Source organism: Siphateles boraxobius, unplaced genomic scaffold, assembly GCF_051911475.1.
Source record: "Siphateles boraxobius isolate OS27281-9 unplaced genomic scaffold, OSU_SipBor_1 18, whole genome shotgun sequence".
Lineage (NCBI taxonomy): Eukaryota > Metazoa > Chordata > Actinopteri > Cypriniformes > Leuciscidae > Siphateles > Siphateles boraxobius.
In genome coordinates this window covers 12,761,415-12,788,998 of record NW_027508788.1, presented here as the reverse complement: position 1 = coordinate 12,788,998, position 27,584 = coordinate 12,761,415, and the positions used below count along the sequence as shown (strand labels likewise).

The window sequence follows — 27,584 nt, the reverse complement described above, 5'->3', positions numbered from 1 at the left end:
ATCGTTAGATATCAAACGATCTGTAACAATGCAATACTATCAGATTTTTTTTATTTATTAAATTTTTACTCACATAAGTGTATTGCACCATCCATATCGGATCCAATATAGAAGGCACAGCATCGTTTTTAATCTTAAAGGATTATCTCACTTTCGAATAAAACATTTCCTGATAATTTACTCAACCCCCATGACATCCAAGATGTCCATGTCTTTCTTTCTTCAGTCGAAAAGAAATTAAGGTTTTTGAGGAAAACATTCTAGATTTGTTCTCGATTTAATGGACTTCAATGACAACCAACGGTTTGAAGGTCCAAATGTCAGTCTCAATCATTGCTCTCAATGCTGCTTCAAAGGCTCTACACGATCCAAGTCGAGAAATAAGGGTCTTATCTAGCGAAACGTTCGTTTAGTTTAAAAAAAAAAAAATAATAATTATAAACTTTTTAACCACAAACGCCCGTCTTGTACCATCTCTGAGATGCGCCACGCATTACAACATCACGTTGGAAAGGTCACGCAAGACCTAGTCGGAAGTACAGACCCAGTGTTTACAAGTATGATGTATGTATGTTGAATGACACATATTTATATATATTTGTGTCAGTTTATTGTTTAAAATGGTCCTTACGTGTACATACCATTATTGGTACGTGTATTAGCCTTTGCCCATTCGCTTTGTAAACACGTCTTGCGCTACCTTTCCAACTTGATGTAATACGTGGTGCATCTCAGTGATGGTACAAGACGAGCATTTGTGGTTAAAAAGTATATAATAAATATATATATATATATATATATATATATATATATATATTTTTTTTTTTTTAAACGACCGACTGTATTGATGGAACCAAATGTAAAACATTTTTCATTTTGACAACTTCAGGCAACACTTTTTCACATGAGTTCGTAAATGAGATGTTTGGGTGAAACTCTTCCCACATGAAGAGCACTGGTGCGGCTTCTCTCCAGTATGAACTCTCTCATGAGATTTCATGTGTCCTAACTGAGAGAATCTCTTTCCACAGTGTGAACACTTGAACGGTTTCTCTCCAGTATGAACTCTCTGGTGTATTTGTAAGGCAGTGGATGTAATAAAGGTCTTCCCACAGTCAAAGCACACATGAGGTCTCACACCAGTATGAATAGTCTCATGATCTTTTAAATGTTGCAGTCGTGAAAAACTCTTTCCACAGAAAGTACAAACGTAAGGCTTCACAGCAGCATGAACTTTAAGGTGTGCACATAAGTTCGATGAAGAAACAAATTTTTTACCACACTGATCACAGCTGAATGATCTCAATCCAGAGTGACGGCGCAGATGATCTTTGAAATTACGATTATGTGTGAAACTCTTTCCACACTGACTGCATGTGAAAGGTTTTTCTCCAGAGTGAATTTTCAGGTGATCTTTAAAGTTTCCCATGTGAAAAAAACTCTTTCCACACTGTGTGCATGTGAACGTTTTTTCTCCAGTGTGAATTATCATGTGTCTCTTGAGGTTTGATTTTTTTGTGTAACTCTTTCCACACTCGGAGCAGGTTAAAGATCCATTGACTCCAGTTTTTCCAGCACTTTTCTGTGTAAATTGTTTTTCAGTCTGTGAAATAATGTTTCCATCTTCATTTGTGAAATGAGGTTTTCGAAACTCATGTTTCAAAACATTTACATCAGTAGGATCTAAAATTCAATTAAAGGACAAATTAGTTAATTATTAATGCTATTAATTATATATATATATAAATATACAGTAGGTGGACAACCAGAATGCCTATTACCGCCGCGGCAAATCCACCGCGGCAAAAATAAACCAGTCGCATTTCAAAGTCGTTCGCGAAATGACCACCAGGTGGTGCAAAGGGAGATTTAGCGAAAGCAAAACGTAATTATGTAAAAGTAGCCTACATTTTATATAGAATATAGCAAACGTTTAGAGCAGAACATTTTATGAATCAAAAGTTAAATTAGGCCTATCTCACAGTCAGTGAAAATAAATTGGGTGCAATCAATGACGCTAAACTATTGAGGAATGAGAATGCTTCTCTCGTGCACGCTCACACTGACTGCTGAACAACCCAACTTCTGGGCATTTCTCAGTGAGAAAAGTGGTCGAGTGGTAGAACTTAGGTTTCGATCATTTTGATGACACCGTTTCAAATCCCGAATAAACATGGTATTTATAAAATTAACATGCATTTCCATTTTACACTTAGGGCACAAATCTCATCCAACAGATTGACTGAATTTACGTCTTCAAAAGCAGTTCTGTTAAAAAAATAGAAAATAAAACTTAATGGGGTTCCATGCAGAAAGAATTTTTAAAAACATAACCTAAGCTAAGCAAGGTGCGATTTGCCGGTGGGGGATTTCCCCCCTCCACAGTAATCAATGCTATAATTAGCCTAAATAGACCATATCAAATATATACTGTATATATATATTTTTAAATATGCAACAATACCAGCAGGTGGCGCTATTGCTATAACCGAATATGAGCATGGTCATGTGTTCAGGACAGGACTCTTATCAAACATGTGAAGTTTGGGGCAGATCGGACATTGTTTGCCTGAGTTACTGCAGGTTGTTTGTGGTTGCCTAGCAACATCGGAACTGCAAGCAAAATTTACAGAGAACTACTCTGATGATGCATATTCCACCCAGAGGCTGAAACTGGGTTTGCACATCTATATTTGTCAGGCCGCCGAGGGCACATCCTTCGACGAAAACTCAAGATCTTCGCAATTTAACGTCGCAAAGGCCTTAAGATTACACTCACCAAATTTGAAGATGATCAGATTAAAACTGTAGGAGGAGTTGGTTAAAGTACAACGTCTGGAAATGGCAAAAACTGCACAAAAAGTTAAAAATAGCTGACTTTCAGTTGTGTTTAGGGCTACGTTCCAAGAGACTTTTTTGTAGGTATTGGGTCATTACATGTATCTTTACATTGTTGCACTTCTAAGCAGCGACTGCGAGGCGATGGTAAACAGCAGTGCTCGGGTGTTACGTTATAGGGAAGATGGATGCTGCGGAACAATGGCGTTATTTTCCTGTCAAATGTCGAGAGCGCATTATTGTAGCTAGTGCTGCCACTAACGACTAATTTTCTAACGACTAATCTTTCGACTAATTTTTCGATTAGTCGACTAATCTAAACGACTAATTTAAAAAAAAAATCAAGTGTTTGTTATTTCATTGTGTCCATTTAATTTTGAACTCAACTGAAGGGCCAAAACATAAAATGTCACCTGTTCAAAAACATTATGTATTAACAATCAAAGCATTAACTATCTGCATTTCCATTATGCTATACCATATTAGTCAGAGTCCTAATCTAATCCTCTATTAACAAACATGTATGTATTAATTAAATTAGCTCTTTGTTCATCTATGCTGTTAAATAAATTTTTATTAGCTTACTGTAAATTTTTTATGTACATTTCTGAAATGCATAACTGATAACATCACTCTGAATTGTAAAGTAGATGCAATACATGCATTTTCTGATATTGTGAACAGCGCTACACAAATAAATTGGAATTGAAAGAGTCTAGCCCACTACGCATAGCTCTGCCTAATAATGAGTCGCGCTGAAAGCAGGCAGGCAGATATGCAGCTCGCGTTTACACTTGCGTGCATGGCGGGCCCGTGCCGCGGTTTGCGTGAATGTGAAAATAACACGGACTCAGGTGCGCACTTGTTCAGGAAGTAAAGTAACCTGCGCATGCGTTTTAGCTTATTATGATGTATTTAGTTAAAAAAACATATGTAAGGGATGATAGTGTTGATGATTTACCTTGGATACGAGCGAGAGTGAGCCTGTAGTGTATTCGTGCTTTGCGCGTGGAATCAGGGCAACACATTTGGAAATCCATTGTCTCCTCAAAAGAGTCCGTTTGAAAAACACAATACTGACCCGCGTTCTGTTTTCTATCATGCGCCGTGCACGTTTGCGATGGCATAATATGCACGCAAACGCACCAGTGTTCGATAGAATTAAGTTGAGTGTGAAACAGACCAACGCTGCGGGGGGCGCCGGGAACAATCGCGCTCGGACCGCAGCAAACGAGCCCACTTTGAAAGCACCGTCACCTGCCTCCGCAATTTTTCATACCAAAGCAGTGAAGGCGGGGCGGGAACGTGAAGGAAGAGGATAGCAGATTAACCAGCAGGCCGCGCACGGCGCACAGACTGCTGTGTGGAGGTGAATTAAAGTCAGCCGTTTGAGACGGGAGACCAAAAATAAATAGGCGGTCAATAGTAAAACGACACGTCGACTAAAAAAATTGCCGTCGACTAATTTGCATGGTCGATTACGTCGACTAAGTCGACTAATCGCGGCAGCACTAATTGTAGCGTGAAAGTACATTAATATAATGAGCAAGCGCGAATCTCTCTGCTCGTGCGCTGAATATAATGTGCCGCGCTCTCAGATATACGCTGCTCTTGTTAAAATAGGTCTATTTTCTCTGGGCTCGCTCAGAGAATCCCAGGGGTGATAGTAGAAAAAATCCTGAGCCTGAACTTTTTTCCCTGGGACAGATGCGTAAGGGCAAGTTTATCCTCCGCTAATTTCTGACACAAAGTGTTCTCTGACACTTCTAGTCTTCTAATATTGTTGTCATATATTTTTGTCATTATTTTTTGAGAATGCAAGACACACACAAACACATGCCTATCTTCATAACTCTTTTTAGTTTTTTGAATTCGACCCAAATCCTAAATTTCACTTGCACTGCACTGCAATGTATTTTTTCCATGATTAATATTGCATTGCAAAATAATGTGTGCTGGTCAACTAGTCTAAAATTAAGAAACCCCTAGAAAACAGTAAAAAAACATTTTTGTACATTTAAGATAGTTGTACTTAATTTGTTATTTCAATATCCAAATATGATAGCCTACTTGATAAAAAGAAAAGAAAAAAGGGCTTTTATTTGTGCCTTGCTGTCTTTGCATTTGAACATTGCACATTTTAAACAGGACACGCATTAGCTGAATAAACGTTAGCCAATACAAACATACTTATAGAAAATAGTTGACAATGAATAGACAGGAGTCCTGTCACAGGACCAATAATAGCAAAACGAACCACTTATTCTAAAAAGAATATCAAATAGAAGAATCTGACATAGGCCTGTGTTAATAGTAAAACGTCCGTCATTTAACGAATTTTAAAAACACGGGATGAATAATAAAAAATGCTTTCTGGCATTTTGACAGGAAAAAAAAACAGAAACCAAGAACAAAACGGTTCGTAAATTTTCATTTTACAATTATCTCTCGCGCAGCACTGATACAACGGTTTCTTATCCATAAGTAACGCGCTAGTTTTCATACAAAATTATTATGTAACATAATTAGGTACTTTAGTTATTATAACACAATAACGTAACACATGCAGGCTACGTTTCTCAACACTGAGAATGAATAAATAAACGCCTGTTTGCAGACTGTTATCAGTTAATTAATCCACAAATCACAGCACTTTCATAATCATTAAGCCATAGCGATTTTAATTTTATTTAGATTTATTGTTCATCAATACTTAAACATTTTATAATTTGCATGGCTGTATGATGTCTTCATCTTATCTGAGTGACATGAATGACGGAGTATTTTAAGATAACCCATGCGATTGCGATCACTCCGTGTGATAATAGAATCCAGATTATAGAATCCAGATTAAATTAACTCAATACAATACTTCAACTTTCCACATCCACCCCAGCCCGTTTACCTTCAGGAGTCAGAAGTACCGTGACTACTACGGTCCTCGCTTATGAACTCAATCAGAGGCGGCCGCGGGAGTGGAAGCGGGATCGAGCGGGATTCTTTATTGCTGTCGATTTTCAGTCTCTTTTTAATGATAGGCCTTACGCATCTGTCAATCATACCAGCTTGCTATTTGGGGAATGAACCCAGCGCTATGATTGGTCGAACTCCGCTTTTTTTTCTTTTCTTTTTTCCGCAGACACGTCTGTACGCCGGAAATCCGGTGTGGCGCCGGAGCGCTATCAGGCCTGGAATCCTGCACTTAAAACGTGTTCAGTGCAATCGCAAATCTCTCCTCTTCCCCAGCTAACAATTTTAGGTTATAAGAACGTTTTCATAACGTTCCCATTAAGTTATAAAAACGTTACATTCAAAATGTCCAGTTTTTTAGACGTTGTATTAACGTTATTTCTTGGTTATAAGAACTTTATTCAAAATGATATAAGAACGTTCAATTCTACCGTTATATAAACGTTGTATTAACGTTCTTGCTTGGTTATAAGAACATCATTCAAACGTCATTAGAACGTTAAATTCTCCCGTTATATAAACGTTGTATTAACGTTATTTCCTGGTTATAAGAACGTAGAACGTTATTAGCTATTCTATTCTACAATATTCACTAATGACAGTAAAATAGACCATCCTAAGTCAATTTACTGCAGTAATTCCTCTCTCAACCGGTAGAAAATGCTTTGAACACCTGATTATGCATGAAAAAAAAAACGTCATAAACCGTAAAACCGGCATAGTTTTGAAAAAAAAACGTGATATAAATTTTTGGTCAAACCTGCCAGCACTAATTTCTGTATTGTGATTATGAATTATTTTAACTACGTTTCACTTGAATTAATGTGCTACCAGCTTTCAATTGCTCTGAATGAGCCGCGGTGCGGCGGCAGATTACGCAATAGAGAGAATAAACGGTCACTATTCAAAGTCTGTGATTGTAGCGCCTCTTAGGCAGCAAATACACCCCAAATTTTACCGACGCGGCAGAACCGCGGCGGTAAAAGTATTATTCTGGTTGTCCACCTACTGATATATATATATATATATATATAATTAATACATTTGAACATTAGCATGTAGCCTTCAAATATTATAGAAAACACCAACCTGTTTGTTCCTCTGTATCTTCATCTTTTATTCTGCAGGGTTCTTCCTTAATCTCCATCTTTACAATAGTATGTCTGTAGTTTCTCCTGGAGTAATTCCTCCTGCTTGCTGCTTCTCCTGTAGGAAGATGGGAATATATAATATGTAGCGACTACGAGAATGAACCAAACACAATTGAAGCTTTTAGGTGATTGTTCATACATAATCACACAAAAGAGGCTTCACATTCCAGATTCAAATCACCAAACCCAGAGCCATAAATCACCCCTAGGCTCCGGAGAGTCTGTAACCAAAAAGACTTTTTATTGTTTAACTAAAGGAAGAACGTTGTCAACGTTTTATAATTTGGCATGACAGATCTGTTCAGAAATGGTGAAACAAGAGGCCCTAACAAGAGGTCACCTGACCCCTGCGACTGACAGACTACGTCTTTCTTAAGGACCAAGGTCCCATGAGAGATGAACAACAAACAGACTTCAGCAGGAACTATCCCTGACCTCAGACTGGAATGGCTTAAACCCCATAAACTTTACACACTAACACACTTTACATATCAAAATCCATAAAACTCATCCCAGAACAATTCTCGATGGACTTATAATCAAACATCATGCAACTACATAATTCTATATTGTTTCTACAATATATGTGTGTGTCTAATATGCTTAGATGCCATACAATTCATAATTGTTATAAATATTAGGTGTGTGAATGAAAGTGTGTCGTGCTTCCTGTCGGCAGGATCGTACGTTCTTCTTGGCTTGATTGAAATCTGGGTAAAATGTTTTGTATTCTTATAATAGTAATAATGGCTAAACTGTGGCCTCTTGTTCTCTCTGCTAGTGCTGGAGAGCAAGGAGATCACAGATAACGCATGATTTACGATAAGAAGAAAATAGAGCCACCTCCTAAATTAAGCCAGTGTGTAATTGGCCAGAACTCACCCTGGAGGTTAGACAAACTTTGAGTTTAAAATCTTAGACCCGAACACAGAAGTGCTCTCTTGTGCTCTCTCTCTTCGCTCCTCTGCTCTCTTCTCTCTCTCTCTCCAAGTCGGGTGGAGCAGACGATGGTTATAGTAACCATGTTGACGCATAGAGACAAACGACCCAAATCAAGATCAGGGTTTAAAACAGCTAAGCCATCTAACTCGTCTCACTTTCCTTTCTTTTCCTTTGTTTTCTTTTCCGTTAAAAGTCTTGTTTCAAGTTAAGTTTTGCTGCAAAGTTTCGTTTAAACGTTTCGACTGCAACGCGCTACCAACTTCAAAGACTTTCATCCATCCGCCAACACACCACGTGATTGGCTGCCCAAGATCTAGCAGGCACGAGGAGACCACCAGCCAAGCAACGGACCCGGGAAACCCCTTTACACCGACAAAAGGGAATCCCCAAAGCAAACCGAAGACAAGCAAGTAGCCTTCAGACTCTTAACTGAACTGGTGCTTAATATAAAATTGGATAACCCGCCTAAGAAACGATAGAAGGGTTAAATCGATGATTGATGGTTCGTTCAGGTCATGTCTTTTAAGTGCATATAGAAACTTGGGATCTCACCATCTGACTCCTAAAACTCATTCTTCCTCACTCTCTTTCTTTCTGCAACTCGTATGAATGTGTGTGTGTGTGTTAGATATTAGTTTTATGTGTTAGTCTTATAATCAATAAAGTATTGTTTGTATTTGAAAAGAGAAGCAATACTTGTGTTATGTGCTTACAAATTTATTGTCTTGAACTGCGATCTAAGCTACCTATGCTTTTACCCTTGAATTATTTCTAAATTTAGCTGTTAGCTGGGAATTAGTCTTTCTTGGCCAGGAAGATATTATATTTCCTAGAATTAATAATTGTTTATGCTTTCCGTTCATTGGATGAACTGATAAAATTATCATACTATTGATTCTGCTACAGTAAATTCTGAAAATAATTATTAATTATTACTATTAATTATTGATCATAATCCGTTATTAAATAATAATTAGTTATATTTATATGGGCGTATAAACGCTACAAATAATATAATATATAATAACATTCAGGTGCAAATAGTAGGTGAACATGGGGGAACATGCCCCCCTTAAGAACAATGTGGATTTACTTTTAAACTGTAACATATTTAGATAAAGGTTTAACATGTGCAGGGTGATGATGCATCATCTAATGTGTTATTTTACCAACACCTTCTAAGATGCATGCATGTCAGAATGTGTAACTCCTGTTGCGGATACGCTTTTCCTGGAACAAATGTTTTCACAAAAGGTAACATTCACTATTGGTCAACCTTTAGCTCTCACTACTTTGAGTAATGATTAATGGTTGAATCAGCGATTTAAGGCCCTAACATAAATGATCACATTCATCTAATCTTTCCTAACGACCCGCTAGCTGCCCGCACCATAAGCAGGCTGTCAAAACAAAACGTGTTTCTGAGAGGCTCTGAGATCTGCACACAAAAACAACTATTCTACACAAAAACAAAATAAATAGTGTTCCAACCAATCACCGACGGGGGGGGGGGGGGGGGTGTTGTGAGGTTTTTCGCTCATGCACGGCTGCACGCGAAGTCGGAGCTGAAGAAGAAGCTATCAACGAAGCAGCCCTATACCTCTCCCTCGTACAGAACTGTACTAAATAAATGATAATAGGCTATGATAAGACACCTTGCTGGTAATCATGTATATTTCAAATGACAATTTTGTTAGCTGGGAGCAAAGCTGGAAGCGAGCTATGTAGTTCACAGCATAATGTTCATGCATACAAAGTAAAAAACACTAAAACATTCTCTGCATTAGCCTATTTGAGAATACACAATATTGAATGTGCAAGTAACGGATATTATATTTACTTGGTTATAAAATTATGTTACAAAAACAACTATAATGTCTTGCCTAGCAGAATGAGCCATCATTGAGGTAGAGCGTCGATCTGAATTTCATGTGTCTGTCGCTTTAAGAAATGCGCGAGCATTATAGTTATTTTCCAGGAGGGAGGGGCGAGCTAACTTGGTTTGTTTGGGATCTTTTTTTTAATTTAAAAAAAAAAAAAAATTTATTTAATACAAAAAAATACATACAACCAAGGCAAATGCATTCCTTCTACAGTGTGTAAGAATATCGCATGAAAGGCTCAACACAATATAACAAAAATAAATACAAACTTGGAAATCATATCTTACATTAACTTAGGGTTAAAATTAAATAAACAAATAAAGGTAAATAAAATAAAAATTTAAAATTTAAAATTAAGGGGCAATATCACACCAAATCAAATGAAATTAAAAGATCAAGTTGCTTTATCGCACTCCCACCTCTCATTCCTTCAAGGGCTCTAGAAAAACACTTTAATTCATTTTTGAACACAACAAGTAGTGGGAGGGATTTAAAAAATCTACATTTGTGAATGAAATATTTTGCCATTATTACAATGTTATTAATCAAATAAAAATTAGCACAGCAGTCTTTGGGAATTCCAAATAAAATATGTTGTAAAGTAAAAGTAAAACCATCAACAACCACCTCCTTTTCTATCAACCAGTTCTGAATTGATATCCAGAAGATTTTGGACAAATTGCATGTAAAGAAGATATGGACTGTGTCTTCAGAAAGGTTATTACAGAAAGAACAGGGGACAATATCTATATTAAATTTTTGATTTAAGAGTTTGTTAGAAGGATAAATTTCATTTAAGTGCGATTTTAAGCGATTTTAAGTTTCATTTAAGTTTCATTCAAGTGATTTTGAAGTGCGTTTCTTTTGCTTTAGGGGGAATAGGAAAACTTAAATAAGCTGTACTAAGATATTTTACAGTAGTCTCATTAAACATGTGATCCAACTTATTTCTTTTAATTTGACAGGGATAACACCTTTTTAATACAACCTGTCTTATATACTTGTTAGTACAATGAGCACTTTTAAAAATGAATATCTCCAATGAATAAATTGGGAGGAGCTGGATTAACTTCAGCATAAGAAAGAGCGTATCTCATCAGCATTTTTATATCAGAGGGTATTGCATTAATGACAGTGAAGAACTCTTTCGGGTGACAAGTAAATCCATGCTTTAATGTAAAAGCATTATAGTCTAAAAGGTTACCCTTTTCATCCATTAGATCCCTCACTGACCATATGCTTCTGCTTAGCCAATTCTTAAAGCATAAAGACTTGTTCCTGTGCAAAATATATTTGTTGTTCCAAATAGAAACACTATGAGGTGTAAAATTGTGCGTATGTGCTAATTTCCAAAATAAGAGAACTTGTTGATGGAATGTTGATAGTTTCACCGGGAGTTTGGATAAATCAAAATCACATTTGAGAAAATATTGAATTCCACCAAATTCTTGAAATAAAGCTGAAGGAACTGTAAACCAAAAACTATCTTCATTACATACAAACATTTTTAGCCATTTGAGTTTTAACAAAATATTCATGTTTTCAAATTCAATCACATTCAAACCACCTTGTTCGTAAGATTTAATGATGTCCGCTTTTTTAATATAATGAGCTTTGTGCCTCCAAATAAAATTATACATTTTACGGGAGCATGTTTTAATAATCTTTGCAGGGGGAGCTAAAGAAAGAGCGGGGTAAACTAATCTGGATAAATATTCCACTTTGGTTAATAGGATTCGACCAAAAATTGAAAGGTCTCTCTGTAACCAGCAATTTAAGATTCGGTTTGCTTTTTGTAGATTATTTTCAAAATTGTCTTTCGTACACATTTTCTGATCTTTGGAAATTGTAATGCCTAAATATTTCACCTTATTATTTACCGGAATATTATGCAGACAAGTGAAATCACTCTGGTGAAGGGCAAAAAGTTCACATTTGTTTAAATTTAGTTGGAGTCCTGATGCCTTAGAAAAAGTATTAACTAATGAAATAGCCAGAGGAATATGATCCTTGTTTTTTAAAAATAACGTAGTATCATCTGCCAATTGACTGATTGCTATGCTTTTATCAAATACATTTAATTTCTGTACTGTTCGATCATGGATAACTAAAGTAGACAACATGTCTGCAAACAAAATGAATAAAAGAGGGGATAAGGGGCAGCCCTGTCTTATTCCACGACTAATAGAAAATCTTTGTGAAGTACCGCAAGGAAGAGAAATGGAACTGTTCATATCTTTATAAATCATTTTTATAATATTGACAAAGTGCTCACCAAAACCAAAGTGCTCTAAAGATTTAAATAAAAACCTATGCTCTAACGTGTCGAAGGCTTTCTTAAAGTCTAAGAAAAGAATATTTCCATCATCCTTAATCAAATGATTGTATTCAACCATATCCAATACTAGTCTTACATTGTTGTGAATAGATCTTCCTTTAAGGAATCCCGATTGAACCTCATTAATAACCCCATTAAGGCCCTCTTTCAATCTATTGACAAGAACGTGTGTAAAAATGTTATAGTCATTGTTAAGCAAAGTGATTGGTCGGAGATTATCTAAATATCTATGATCTTTATCTGGTTTGGGGATTAGTATAATCAAGCCTTGACTCATTGTGGGGCTCAAGGATCCATCTTCAATAGATTCAATAAGAGCATTAGTTTGTTTGGGATCTCGCTTCAAACACAAACAGGAGTTACGTCACCCACAATCGCTGATACAACCTATAAAGCAAACTTTAATTCACGTCAGTGCTCTATGAAGGTATATTTGGTGCAAATCAACTGAACGCCTGTGACAGTGAAATTTGTAGTTGTAGAGAATAGCCACACGTGTATCAGTAAATTTAAAGTCACACAAACACAACACAACAGTTACACCTTCTCAAATTCTTCATTGCAGGAGCACAAATCCTCTTCTACAAATCACAAATTAAGAAACTCGTGCGCTCTCATTTTTGCAACAGTTGCTGCAGGGAATATGGTGCAAAACAGATTTAAACACCCGCATCAAAAAATTTGTCACAGAGAAATTTTGCTCATCCGGAAATCAGTATGTGAATTCATCCAATGAGAGTTGCAAACTATTTTTCTGGCACAAACACAAGTACTTAACTACAGCTGCTTGAATCTGCTGCGACAGAAAAACACTGTTTTTACCTTTCAAGTGACAAGTTTCGCGTGCTCTCCCTTTTGCACTGTGAAATGTGGAGCAAAAGTGAGTTGTGCATCTGTAGAGGCAGTGGGCGGAGCTTACATTAATATTCATGAGTTTCCCGGAACTGCTCATTTTAGTTCACGCTCCTCGTTTCTCAGCAGGTTTAATGGATTATTTCAAAAAAGGTAAATATAGTTTCACAGGGTATCTGCAGAATTTTTAAAGTCAAATCAAAATTAATACCTTACATTAGGGGTGCGCAATATTGACAAAAATATGTCTCGATAATTTCAAACTCTTGTTGATAATTAGATGATATTTTACTGATTGTGTTTGTGTACTGCTACTATGGCTGGGTTAGGCCTTTCGTTGACAGATAAGCTGACTCACGAAGATATTCATATTTTTCATATTCTATTGCAGTGGCAGAGCCGGCCCGAGCCTTTTGGGGGCCCTAAGCAGAATTTGATTTGGGGGCCCCCTCCCACTACGCAAAGTCACCTGTGCTTGACAATTATTGACACAAATGTCACGCAATAATGATACATCATAAATGAATACAGTGAGGTTATGTATTAATACAAAATAAATAAAAAATAAAAAATTAATGCCTACTTAAATAAAAAAGTTGAAACTTTTACTTTACTCTTTTACTAACTCTTTGAAACTTCTTAAAACAAACTGTCTCAAAACGTATATAAAATAAATTATTTGCAAAAAATAATGACAAAACTGAGAAATCAGAAACATAACAAGAACAAGGGTTCAGCAATGACAATTATTGTTGAAAACTGTAAAAAAATATTATTATTATTTCTCTACTGTCTCAATACAGTGTAACTGTCCTCAAAATCTTTTTTATTATTGTCTTTTTTATTATTAAAAAATCTTTTTTATTATTATTATGACAGAATCCAACAAAGTCTGTTACTATAATACGGGTAATGTACTGGCGCTCGTTGTATCTGTGTATGCAATCTATTTTTCCCCTCGGGGCTTGCCGTAGATAGGAATGGGTTGTGCGCACTTGGTACCGGAGTGTCGCGGGTTTTTGGAGTTAGTGATCTGATGTGTGGTATAATAAAGTGGAGAAGAGTTCAAACTGCTATGTTTATTATTTATTCAAACTGCTAACCTTACACCAAGAAGGCTATGTTCCCCTGTGGCTATTTTCTCCAACTTAAACCGATACCGTGACTATGCGCAGTTGCGCACGAATTGTCTATGCACTCGCGAGGTGACTAGATTATGCGCATAGATTTATGTCACTTGTTTAAGTCATCTAATAATAAAAAAAAAATTTAAACTCGATTGGGGGGCCCCTGGTGGCCCCAAGCAGCCGCTTAGTTCGCTTATGCCTCGGGCCGGCCCTGTGCAGTGGTCAGTTCACAGCAGTGACAGAAATTATTATTTTTTATTTTTTATTAACAGGCAATATTTGCAAGCTTAAATTGATTTCCAGGGGCATTTTCACTTATATATGGACTTTTATTTTTAATTTTTTTTACTTTGAGGTATGCACCACTCAGGGGTGGTGATGGCGCAGTGGATAAAACACATGCCTTTGGTGTGAGAGACCCGGGTTCGAATCCACTGTGAGACACCAATGTGTCCCTGAGCAAGACACTTAACCCCTAGTTGCTCCAGAGGCGTGCGACCTCTGACATAGAGCAATTGTAAGTCGCTTTGGATAAAAGCATCAGCTAAATGAATAAATGTAAATGTAAATGTAAGGTATGCATAACCTTTTATGTCAAATTCTAACATTCAAATTAAATTATATTAGAATAATAACACAATACCACTGTTACCAGTTAAGTTAAATCATTACATCAAAATCCTTCTTTGCAGTGCAGAGATGACAAATAAGCGGCATCAGAACTGGCATTAATATATTTACACTCCATTTACAATTGCATAAATAAAGCTATGAGACAGTTTTTTTTAATTCAATATTTAAATAGGAACTGATTTCTAATTGTAACAATTTAATTAAAGGGTACTTAAAACCCGTCACTGAACAAGTCACTGTCTTAGTGAGTCATTCATTCAACCGATTTGTTCAAACGGCTGATTCATTCATGAAAAATTGTTAATTGAATCGTTAAAATGATTCGTTCAAAACGCAGATTTCAGTCAAAAAATCGTCGTTGTCTGTTGCATTGAGACTCTGCTACGGTTTCATTTTGAAATTCTCAATTCTCAATATTGTCAATGTTGTTTTATGCAACTCACAATGTTCATTTATTGTTCATGATTTAAGGCGAGACACTGCAGGTGAATAGGGTAAATATTTTAACTTACAGATATCACCATGAAACTTTACCAGTTGATTACTCACATAAATAGGAGAAAAAAATGTATTGCAAGTTTTCTGTAATTTTATGTTAAAATATGCTAAGCAGGCTATATCTAATTAAATATGCACTAATTTGCATATATTTGGAAGTGACGAATCTGACCATTGAAAAAAACAAGTTTCAAAATTATTTTTGCATTTTGTTGATATATTCAATGAAAAGACATTTTCAGAGGGGATTATGAATATCTCCTTTTGTTACCTGTGTGAAGCTTATGGCTATCTGGCTTTTTTCCATCCTCCTCTGCTCTCCTGTACCAACACCAGGATGGATTACACCTAGTGTGTGTAGGACTTTCATCACTAGACATGGAGTGGAGGAGACCTGCCCATATTTCTGCCTTCATTTGATCTAGTGACCCTTGATTATTTAGAATAGCCCCCCTGTAATAATTCTGCAAGGCTTTACATTTCTTGGCAGTGAGCTTACCCTGACCTTTCGCCCCTAACTTACGCTCAGCACTCCGTTTCCTAAGTGCTGTGCCCATGCGCTTGTGAGCGTGATCTAAGCACTCAAGCTTTACAATTTCATGTCCAGGGTATGGGTTGAGCGCAACCACCTCCTTGAATGCTGCACTGTCCCCATCTGACAGCATCTCTGTGTAGCGCAGCTGCTGCTCAATTACTAGAATAACTAGTTCTTCCAATCATAGGCGCCGATACCGTGGGTGCTCCGGGGCTCGAGCACCCACGGAAAATATCGAGCACCCACGTGTGCCAGACTACCAGTAGGCTACATTCATTTAAAATTAAACATTGCAGTTGGTGCTATGTGAAGCGTCTGTCACACTGTGATTGGTTATGTCGCTGTCAGTCGCCTGCTCCATATCCTATCCACCAATCACAGCGTTTCTCGGATGAAAACGCCTCAGATCGCAGTTAAACTTTTGATCTCCAATCTTGTCTGTATTTGTGAGAAGTGGCGCTGTCCTGAGCTATGGTCCTGAGTTGAAAGATAGCCTACTTTACGGCTTTATTATCAAGTAAATAGGTGTGTTCGTGTCGGCGGCTGTCCATTTCCAAAAAGGGGTTGCACACCGGACGAGAAGCGCAGCGCCGCGTCGCGCAGTGCCATGTCTTTTAAAATTCGAACACATTATTCTCTATGAGTGTAACTAAAGCCCCGTTCACACCGCCAGCGACTTTGTCGCTGTATGTCGCTAGGCTCTGCACTGTGAAGTCGCTTGTGGGCGTTCGTAGTGCTGTTGCTCTAATGTTATTGGTAGACTGCACGTCTGGCCATATCTATACAAAATACCATCACAAGTGATATATACAACTATACAATTTTAATTTGACTATGAATTAGGCTCAAAAGAAACAGTATTCTGTTATATGCTGGGAGAGTGTTTTTATATTACCACAGCGGTGTTCAGTAGATTAAATAATTTACTAGATTAAAGATCGATCAATCAACAAATTAAACTCACTCATACTGTCATAAATTACAAAAACGTCATTCGAATTTGACAAATAATCAATTTTCTTGTCCCTAATAGTCAGCACAATGCAGGGGAAACTGTAATATGAACTGCAGGAGTAACGTTACTAAACTTGCATCATAAAATTACACCACTCGAACTATAAATGTATGAATTAAACTCACTGAGACTGTCGGCAGTTTCTTTTCCATGCATCATTTTATTATATCCATATGTGGTTACAGTCAAATCATATAAAACAGTGGAATCATCCTCGAACTCTTCTGTCTTGCCTGCACTCGAGACGGTGACGTGAGCTCCACTGAAAAGACTTCTTTCCTATTGGTTGTCGCTCGCCAAAATCGCTTCTCATTTGCATAAAGTTGAAATTTTTGAACTTTTGTCGCTTGTCTCTTGTCGCTTGACACGCCCACATTCTGTCGCCAAAGGTCAATGTCGCTCCTGTCGCCGGAAGTCGCCAGCGCTCCATTGAAATGAATGGGATCATGTCGCTTTGTCGCTGCGCGTCGCTGGCGGTGTGAACGGGGCTTTAAGCTACATTCACACCGCCAGCGACTTTGTCGCTGTATGTCGCTAGGCTCTGTACTGTGAAGTCGCTTGTGGGCGTTCGTAGTGCTGTCGCTCTAATGTTATTGGTAGACTGCACGTCTGGCCATATCTATACAAAATACCATCACAAGCAGGGCTGGATTAACCATTAGGGCAACTGGGCACTGGGCACTTGCCCAGGGGCCACGACATCTAAGGGGCCCTGGGCACCAGGGGCGGAGTGGCAATCGGGAGAGTCGGGAGTTTCTCCGGTGGGCCGGTAGTGTTTCGAGGCCGCGAGGGCCGGTCTGATAAAATGTAGGCCTATTCATTGCAAGTTCGCCATGCGCACTTGTGGCCCAAGCGAGGGGAAGAAAAAAATATTTTAGATAACAGAGCTTATATTTGCACTAAATGCCTGTCTTTTTAGCAAAAATACGCCCTTCACGGTAGCTACAGTGGCGCAGGTCGTAGCGCGTGAAGTGCTAGAAAGCAGCTTTTGATGCGCTCGACCCGAGTTCAAATCCGCCTTTTGCCGAACTCTATCTTCTCCCTTTTCCCAACACATATGAGATGTAAAATGTATAACCTTACCTAACATAAAGGTCTCTAGCGTTGTATTTTGCCAACAAACTAAAATCGAAACCATGATATGGCTTTGTGCCTTTATAAAAACAGCACAAAACTTTAAGAATAGGCATCCTGTTTGTGCTGCGTGATTTAAAGAAAAGTGCGCTCTTTGCTCACGCGATCAGCATGGTTGGTGTTTTTCTCCTAAATAAAAGCTCAAAGGTTTATTTCTTGCAAGTGAAAAAATTAGGACAAAAGTATTTTAATTTTCCTGTATTATAGTGTAATGTAGACTAAAATATACTTTTGAAATATTCATTTTCATTTATATAGTAGCCTACATTTATAGGCTATATGGATTTTACGTCACAGGAATAATTATATAAATCATTAGTACATTATTATAATAATTGTTTGGCACCATTGATAATGTAATGTAGACTGAGACTCTCAGTCAAACTAAAAAGATGTTTGAGCCCTCTTTATTTTCCTGGTACAAATCAATGCTTTTTCTTTGTTCAACGAGCAGTTCATGGGTTGAAGCTCTTCATTTTGATCTCTCAAAGAGCACGAGAAGGATGCATTTAACCTTAAAATGTAAAAAAATTTCTTGCGGGGGAGCATGCCCCCGAACCCCCCTAGAGGCACAGAGGTCCACCCAACATAGTTTTACAAATTCCTATGGGAAAGACCGACCATTTATGAACTTTACTCCAGCATAGTACAACAAGGTTCCTTTTAAGTCAGTAAAACTGTAAATGCCATATTAAAATGTCCTTGGACAAAATATACATTTGGCCTGCCTAAGGGGGGGCCTACAAGACATTGTGCCCAGGGGCCTCTGAACTCTTAATCCGGCCCTGATCACAAGTGATATATACAACTATACAATTTTAATTTGACTAGGAATTAGGCTCAAAAGAAACAGTATATGCTGTTGGGGGAGTGTTTTTATATTACCACAGCAGTGTTCAGTGGATTAAATAATTTACTAGATTAACGATCGATCAATCAACAAATTAAACTCACTCACACTGTCATAAATTACTAAAACGTCATTCGAATTCGACAAATAATCAATTTTCTTGTCCCTAATAGTCAACACAATGCAGGGGAAACTCGAACTATAAATGTATGAATTAAACTCACTGAGACTGTCGACAGTTTCTTTTCCATGCATCACTTTATTATATCCATATGTGGTTACAGTCAAATCATATAAAACAGTGGAATCATCCTCGAACTCTTCTGTCTTCCCTGCACTCGAGACGGTGACGTAAGCTCCACTGAAAAGGCTTCTTTCCTATTGGTTGTCGCTCGCCAAAATCGCTTCTCATTTGCATAAAGTTGAAATTTCTGAACTATTGTCGCTTGTCTCTTGTCACGCCCACATTCTGTCGCCAACGGTCGATGTCGCTCGTGTCGCCGGAAGTCGCCAGCGCTTCATTGAAATGAATGGGATCATGTCGCTTTGTCGCTGCGTGTCGCTGGCGGTGTGAACGGGGCTTGACCATAGATATCATATAGAGACTAGATGCCCTATTGGCCGCTGTGGCGCAAGAAATGCGGCCGCCATATTAAGCAGGTCATACTCCTATTTGCGTTGCATAGCAGCAGTTGATTTCAGAGCACTGTGCAACATATTCCTGCTCAAATCGGCGGACCATCACTCGGGGATTACTTTACACAAGTAAGATTTAACATTTAACATTACCGTACTATTAGTTGTATTTTGTGAACAAAATATTCAATGTGTCCTGTATCGTAGCTACGTGTATGACATTTGCAGCAAAAAAAACCCGCGTGAAAATCCGTTCGGTTTTCAGTGAGATATGATTAATTAAATGCGCTGGCAGCTCATTGCACCTGCCAAACAGATTACACTGAGCGGAGCGGGTGACCGGTTTAAGATGGCGGCCCCACGGCTCGTCCGCGCCAATAGGCAGTAGCGGTCGATAGGGCGTCTATCTATATGATGTCTATGGGCTTGACGGTACTGATCCACTTTTGCGACACGACTGAAGCGTGGTGTCGCACGCCTCTCCACATTTGTAAGTTGATGGGCGTTCCTCAAGTTTACCGCTATGGGCGTGGTTTTGACCAAGCGGCCAGTCTAGAACAAAGGCCCCTCGAAAGACTACTTCTATTGGATAGACGCGTCGCGTTTGACGGATTCATTTGCATAAAGATGGGCATCGGCCAGCTTTTTGACGCGCAGCATTTTTCCCAAATGAAGCGCCGCCTTCCCGGGATGCTTTGCGGGCGCTTTAAAGTTGCGTGACGTCACCCATTGGAATAAAGCGGAGTGCGGCGCGACTGAAGTGTCGCACGGACAAGTGGATCAGTACCGTCACACACACCGGCGGCGCTCAGCTGCGGCTTTAGGACCTTGTTCAAAATCCTGCCGTGCCACAGAGCGCGATTTACATAGTTTCATAGGCGGAAATCGCGGGGGGGTCGGGGGGGTCAGGACCCCCCCTATCTAAAGGTTGTCCCCCCTAAAATATCATTAAAATATGTGTGTTGTAAATAAAATAATGATATATTCTTACAATGATTGTTTAAGAAATAAAATAATACAAATGCAAACGGGGCAACAACAAAAAACGTTTTAAACATTTTGAGTCCCCCCTCGCTTGCCTCACAGTGCTTTGGTCCACTGCCTCCGCCCCTTTTACCTCACCACCGACACACACACATTCCGGTGGCGGGAGAGATTAACTAAGTTTTTGAGTAGTGGTGGAACTCCAGTAAGTCAATGTTATTTTATTTACTTTAAACATCAGATGAAGTGATTATTTTCTCTTTAATATAGATGATGCTGAGTCATTAATAAATCATGTCAAAAAAACAAATGTCAAACTTGTGTACCAATGTAGCTACTTTTGTCACTGATGTAGTCTGCTAACTGTATGTTAGCGATTATAACGTTACCCTTGTTTAATACAGTCTGCGTTTACCTAGCTTGTTTAATACAGTATATCCCCACACACACACCCACACAGTGTACGCATACACTACGTGATGTAACGTCAGTCTTGTAGATTAGACTAGTCCGGGTGCGCATTTAGATTTTAACGCTTTCACTGTGATTTAGTCGGTTTATATCATTTAATATAGTTAATCTAATATAATATCACACGAAGAGAGTGCAGTTTTTCTCCAGATATCAGCATGATAACAAATATGATTTTGATTGTATACAAGTTTAATAAACAAGAAGTTAATATTAACTAAGTGATATTTTAGACACCATATTGCCAACGAAAATAGTTGAAAACTAAGCCACAGCACTGAGAAGAAACACAGCGAGGTCTTTCCTTACTGAATGAATCAGCTTTTTGAACAATCAGTTGAATGAATCTCAATGACTCACTCATTAACAGTGACTTACTGCCTCCTACTAGCGGTTTTAATTTCACATTTAAAGTATCTTTTCATGTTGTAAATAATTTCAAATATAAATATTTTACATTTTATTTTTAAAACGTCATAATATTATTTATGTCTGTGTAAAAACATCTTATGCTACTTTAACCCTCATTTATCTTTGGGGTCTATGAGCCCAATCGACTTTTCCGTAGTAAATAAAACACGGTTCCCGTCATCTCAGTTGCATAAAATTGTGCCACTTTTTCTACATTATCTATCTATACACACAATACACACTTGGCTTGATTCGGTTGTTCTAAAGGTATGTAAAAAAAAATGCCATTGTATTTTGGTGGCTTGATGAATGAAAAAGCTGACTAAATTGACCAAAAAATTCTTTAAAACCATACATTTTTTGTAAATAAGTTGTTTACACAAATCAACTTATTTACAAAAATATGTATTGTTTTGAAGAATTTTTTGATCAATTTAGTCAGCTATTTCATTAAACCAGAAAGAAACTTTGAGAAGAAGGATAATGGAACGGTTTCCTCCATGCTACACTAATAATAGTAAGGCTTTCCTCAGTGTACACGTATCCTTGCAAGTACAATTTTGCCTGTATTATTGGTGTCCCCTTCACAAATTGCTCTTGAGAATTGTTTATGTTTATTGTCCCCCCCAACATTTTGATGAAATTTTCGCCCCTGCATAGTTTTATATTAAATTACATGTATTTGTCTCAACTCGTCGTTAGTGTATATACTGGCTACAACCATGTGCTGCAATATACATTTAGTTTTACAGTAGTTGACAGAAATCAGCTGCTTGAATGAAAATTGCTGATGTTATCGGATTTTCACGTGATATTCTCAATTCATTCAGTTGGACGCTCTGAGGTAAAGTGTTCAGATGCAGACTTTGCAACGGTTGTATTTAATTGTGCAGTACAATAATAAAATAGTACAGACATCTTAATTCCATAATGTCCTTAAACATAACATTACAATATTGCTGGCCATAAACTGACAAAGTGCGCGTCCGGTGTGCGATAGGCTACCTCGAGTTGTCATAGACGCGGCGCTGCGCTTCTCGTTCGGTTCTGAAATGCAAACATTTTTTGACTTTTTTTTTCTTTCTTTTTTTTAAAGGGCGTGCGCGGAGTGCTCGGCTAACATATGCGCTACTATTGACTGTTAATGATACAGTTCCCGCATGTGCACCACAAAAAAATTGAAATATACACATGGGTTTGTTGATAAAAATAGATGGTGAGGAATTGCAGTTGCAACATCTCATAATGTACCTCAAACTGAGTAGTGTATCACTGAGAAATGTCCTGCTCAAGTCCTTGTGATGGAGGTTTGGGTGGAATAACTAGTTCTTCCAATGTTTCATCATCGGACTCGAGCTCGGATTGATATGGTAAATTCAACACTATTGTTACTGTCTTTACAGTGTGTACAATCACTGAGCTTTAGGGATTACAACAGACTGGACCATCTTAGACAGACTGAATCGTACGATGAGTCGTTTGAGAATCATTTAAAACTTAGATTCATGTAAGTGTAATGACTCCAAAACACAATTAGGAACCTTTAAAATAGCACAATGGGGGCAACTTTAACAGAATGAAGGAAAACACCAACCTGTTTGTTCCTCTGTATCTTCATCTTTTATTCTGCAGGGTTCTTCCTTAATCTCCATCTTTACAATAGTATGTCAGTAGTTTCTCCTGGAGTAATTCCTCCTGCTTGGACTCTCATGAACGGCTGTGGGAGCTTCACTGACTGAAGGAGTGAATTGTGGTCGTTGTTGCTCATTTAGCAGATGATCATCACACTTACAATCACTCGCAATTATTCATGGTTTAAGCGTTATGCTCAAACAACTATTTAGAAACAATTAAACTCTTCATACAGATTTTTATGGTGCTCTTAAATTAGATATGATTTACATGCATTAAAAAACTCTGTTTACCAGGTTTCATTTGTTCTTTAAATAACATAGTATTTCTGATTAATTTCCGAGTGATTCACAAAATTAACTGACTCGTTTAGATTTATATTTCTCCTAATAAATTATAAAATGAATGTACTCACTGTCTGAAAACAGCAGATTTAGAGCAGAATGAACGGCTGTGTTCCACTTCTCATGTTTATGTTCCCTTCCCTCGCTCACTTCTCTTCTTCTCCTAGACTCGGATGTGTGTCATTGCGTCGGTTGGTCGAGCGCCTCTACTGGCGGAACTCCAGCGGTGCGAATTCATTACATTTAGATTGAGATGCGTCGCGGTAAAGTGAAAGTTGCTCAGATATTCTTGCCGATCTTGAAAAATGAAGACGAAGCAATATATTAACCACAGGTTTCACAGATAAGGCTTATAAGCTAATCTCAGACTAAAATGCATGTTTGAGCTTTTTTAATTGAAAGCAATTTGCAGTAGCATATTTTATGTCACTGCCCATGTTTTGTCTCAAGATGCACAGTTATGTTTTTTTTCTAATGCATGTTTATAAAAGCTACTTAACTAATTGAACTAAGGCTTGATTCTGGCTTCTAAGCACTGTCTGTGAAACTGAGCCTTAAACTTTGTGAAATTCCATCTTAATTTGCAAAATGAGTTTTTTTAAACATAATATTGCTGTTTGTCTTCATTCACTTCCATTGGGCCAGAAATCATTCAATTCCCAAAATTCAATTAAAGGAGGGCAAATTAAAAACCAAACGAAAGAGCCGACTGTTAGCCTACTGTACACTACTGTTATTTCTTTATGGTATTTTAGTTTTATCTTCTAAAAAGTGGTGTTATTATTTGAGCTCTATATTTCCAAGACTGTTAAACTATCAATCCTTTAATTCAGTTCATAGAGAAGCTGAAAGAATATTGATGAGGGTTTATTGCTGTAATCAAACATCGATTAAACATGTTAATGTCTGCAAATTAGAGACAAAGTCGTAGTTTGCCAATCAAAAGGTATAAGATCTAAGTAGGCTAAACCTATAGTGTCTCTAGAAATGATAGCAAAGTTATTTACATGTAAGCATGTTTTTTTAAACGCTCTAAATATGGATTCATTGCATGCCTGAAACTATTCTTCTGTAGTTCATATTGTTTAGAAAGTTTAATTTATTCATTGCATTAAATGGCCTAATGCTCAACACAACTCATAATCTGTCATGTGAATAACTGCTCAGTAACGGTCTTTGTAACTCTTGACTCTTAGGAGTCTGACTGACTGGTTTCTGATTTTTGATTCACCAGATTCCTCCTAATAAATAAATATATTAATGTACTCAGAGTCTGAAAAACACAGGTGATTTTGAGCAGCAAAATGGAGAATGGTTTAATGTCCTGACTATCTGATAAACAGTGAATTTAATCAGTTACATGTTTCATTAATTACAACATATTCAACAAGATCACGTGGTTGAAATGAAAGCAAATGGCGCCATTTAGAAGAACATCTGTGACGCTGCCAAACTATTGCCAAAACTACATGAAATCTCGACTCAAAATCAGCTTAAAACATGACGAGATCCATTGTAATGCTTTTTTTAAACCAAATTTTTTGACAAAATGTACGTTATAACCCTACATTATAAGAACTCAAATAACATTAAAGGTTGTATCAGTGATTTCAGGCCCAAAGATAAATGTCTAATCTTTCCTAACGATCCGCTAGCTGCCCGCCCCATAAGCATGCTGTCCAAAAACCGCGTCTCTGTAGGCAGCCTAGGCTCTGAGATCTGCACACAAAAACAAATGGGTACAACCACCACTCAAAACCAAAATAAAGTGTTCCAACCAATCACTGACAGGGGCGGGTGTTGCTCCGATTTCGCGTCCAGCCGTGCACGAGCGCAAAACCTCACAACACCCGCCCCTGTCAGTGATTGGTTGGAACACTTTATTTTGGTTTTGAGTGGTGGTTGTACCCATTTGTTTTTGTGTGCAGATCTCAGAGCCTAGGCTGCCTACAGAGACGCGGTTTTTGGACAGCATGCTTATGGGGCGGCAGCTAGCGGATCGTTAGGAAAGATTAGACATTTATCTTTGGGCCTGAAATCACTGATACAACCTTTAAACCTTCTTTCATAACTCATATAGCATGTAAAACAAGTGTCACTGCTGAATTGCCACAGACACACAGAACACATTTACTTTTCCTTTTTCCAGGTGAAAGAACCTTTGAGTCCAGTTTTCCCAACTTCTTTTTAGTCTGTGAGGTTTTTGAAGACAGTGACTTTTGTCTCCCATCAGCTCTAGATTCAACACATTAAATTCTCATTTTTCATCTAAAGGAGGACATTTAGACATCCTTTTCTTATGTTTCTGTAGACTAACTAATCGGCTGAAACTCTCTCCACAGTGTGAACACTTGTACGGTTTCTCTCCAGTATGAACTCTCTGGTGTTGTTTTAAGATGCTGGATGTACTAAAGCTCTTCCAACACTCAAAGCACACATGAGGTCTCCCACCAGTATGAATACGCTCATGCTCTTTTAAATACTTCAGTAGTGAAAAACTCTTTCCACAAAAAGAACAAAAGTGAGGCTTCACATCAGTATGAGTTTGAATGTGTGTTCTTAAGTCTGATTTCACAACAAATGTTTTATCACACTGATCACAGCTGAATGATCTCAATCCAGAGTGTCGGCGCAGATGTTTATTGAGAGTGTTTTTCTGTCTGAAACTCTTTCCACACTGAGAGCATGTGAACGGTTTTTCTCCGGTGTGAATTCTCATGTGCACATTTAAGCTTCCTTTATGTCTGTAACTCTTTCCACACTCAGAACATGTGAAAGATCCTTTGTCTCCAGTTTTTCCAGCTCGTTTTTGGGTCTTTTCAGTCTGTGAAATGATGTTTCCATCTTTATTTGAGGAATAATAAGGGTTTTGAAACTGATGTTGTTTGTCTTCATTCACTTCCATTGGGTCTAAAATGAACAAATACAATTTTCAAAATTAAAAAAAAGTAGGATAAATGAGAACAATAATGGCTCGTTTCCACTGAGCGGTACGGTACGGTAAAGTTCGGTACGGTACGCAATTATTTGCGTTTCCACTGTCAAAAAAGCCGAACCGTACCGTACCACTTTTTGGGTACCCTTCCGTTGGGGTACCTAGCACAGTGGTACGGTACCAAAGAGAGGAGCTAGACTCACTGCAGAACGCTGATTGGTTGACAGAGTATCGTCACTTGCGCGTGCTACAAGGGGAATAAAATCATAAGAAGCGCCATTTTTTGATATACAGTTGGAATATAATACTACAGTTATTCTTTCACGAAATGTAGTTTTAAGAGTTTTTCAGACGAGAATGTAGTTGTTTAAAGCTCAAATCTGTGGTTTATTTATAATGATTTATGATAATTTGATCCATTCCAGGCGATCACCGGGCGCTCGGCGCTCATGTTCCCCGCCTGGAACAGCCTTTCCTCGGCTAGTCGTTCTGACGTTTGCCGCTGACTCTGTAGTGGTAATTCGTCTTGTGTAAATTTAACGGGTGATCTTTGGTCTCGTGAATCGATAATTCGTTCCCTGGCCAATCGTTTTGGCTGAGGGCTAAGTGAAGTTTCATATATTTAGGCTATAACTTTTCCGTTGTAAAGTTAACGTTAGACTAGTGCTGAATTTGTATATTTGACTGAATTGTTTGCTTTATCTCTTATTGTATAGCTTCTTGTAACGTTACCTTTTACTTATACTTTTATAATGGCTATTATTGATAAAACTGAAATTTAACTGGGTTGAGTTTTGTCATTTTTTATTTTATTTACAAGATTATCACTGTAATGTTGTTTATTGCAACATTTGTACAAATGCACATATCGCCTGGAATATGTTTAATATTTTTAAAATTTAAACGAAAAGATGCAGGGTTGTGTTTTATATTTCGTTTTGTTATAAATAGGCTAACGTTAAATGAAGTTTTATGTAACAAAGTTCGGGAGGAGCATGTTCAGGTGATCAACCAATCAACTCAAGAGGAAGCCGGTATAAATAAAGCTTTTCCTCACCTCCTGTCTCACGACAAGTCTCTCAGCATTCCTCCACCACCCCATCACCTCACACTCGGCTGGGTTTACCCCAGTATAGGGGGAGTACTCTGGGTTCGGGCAAAATTACGAGCTCGGAGCCCTCCCCCGGACAGCAGGCCAAATACGCATTAATATTACATTTGATTTCATGTATACGTGTGAACTCGTGAAACATGCAGTAAATAATATAATCAAGTCTATAGATTGCCTGAACCACATTTGTGTGCCTATAATGTTTAATATGTATATAAATGAAAACGAAAAGAGGCAGAATAGTGTTTTATAATATATTTTGTTTTATTGTTGCCTAAAATGTACATACGGAGC

General features: G+C 37.8%; 2 protein-coding genes across 3 annotated transcripts; both read right to left on the bottom strand.

The window, feature by feature from the left end:
• Positions 1–242: 242 nt before the first annotated feature.
• Positions 243–23,425, bottom strand: LOC143741178 (uncharacterized). Of its 2 annotated transcripts, none has more exons than XM_077233612.1 (4): positions 23,316–23,425; positions 6,898–7,014; positions 867–1,683; positions 243–676 (listed from the first exon to the last, which is right to left on the bottom strand). In XM_077233612.1, exons 2-3 carry the CDS (start codon positions 6,953–6,955, stop codon positions 872–874), a joined length of 870 nt encoding a protein of 289 aa, XP_077089727.1. In that variant the 5' UTR covers positions 6,956–7,014; positions 23,316–23,425; the 3' UTR covers positions 243–676; positions 867–871. The 2 variants fall into 2 exon arrangements, with proteins under 2 accessions (XP_077089727.1, XP_077089726.1); XM_077233611.1 differs by lacking the exon at positions 23,316–23,425 and adding an exon at positions 22,863–22,964 and having other exon boundaries at positions 6,898–7,008.
• A 2,103-nt stretch (positions 23,426–25,528) lies between these two features.
• Positions 25,529–26,151, bottom strand: LOC143741200 (uncharacterized; the record flags this gene model as incomplete). The annotated part of the gene is made up of 1 exon (XM_077233642.1): positions 25,529–26,151. A coding segment is annotated over exon 1 (621 nt), but the record flags the coding sequence as incomplete, so codon positions are not given.
• Between the last annotated feature and the right edge of the window lie 1,433 nt (positions 26,152–27,584).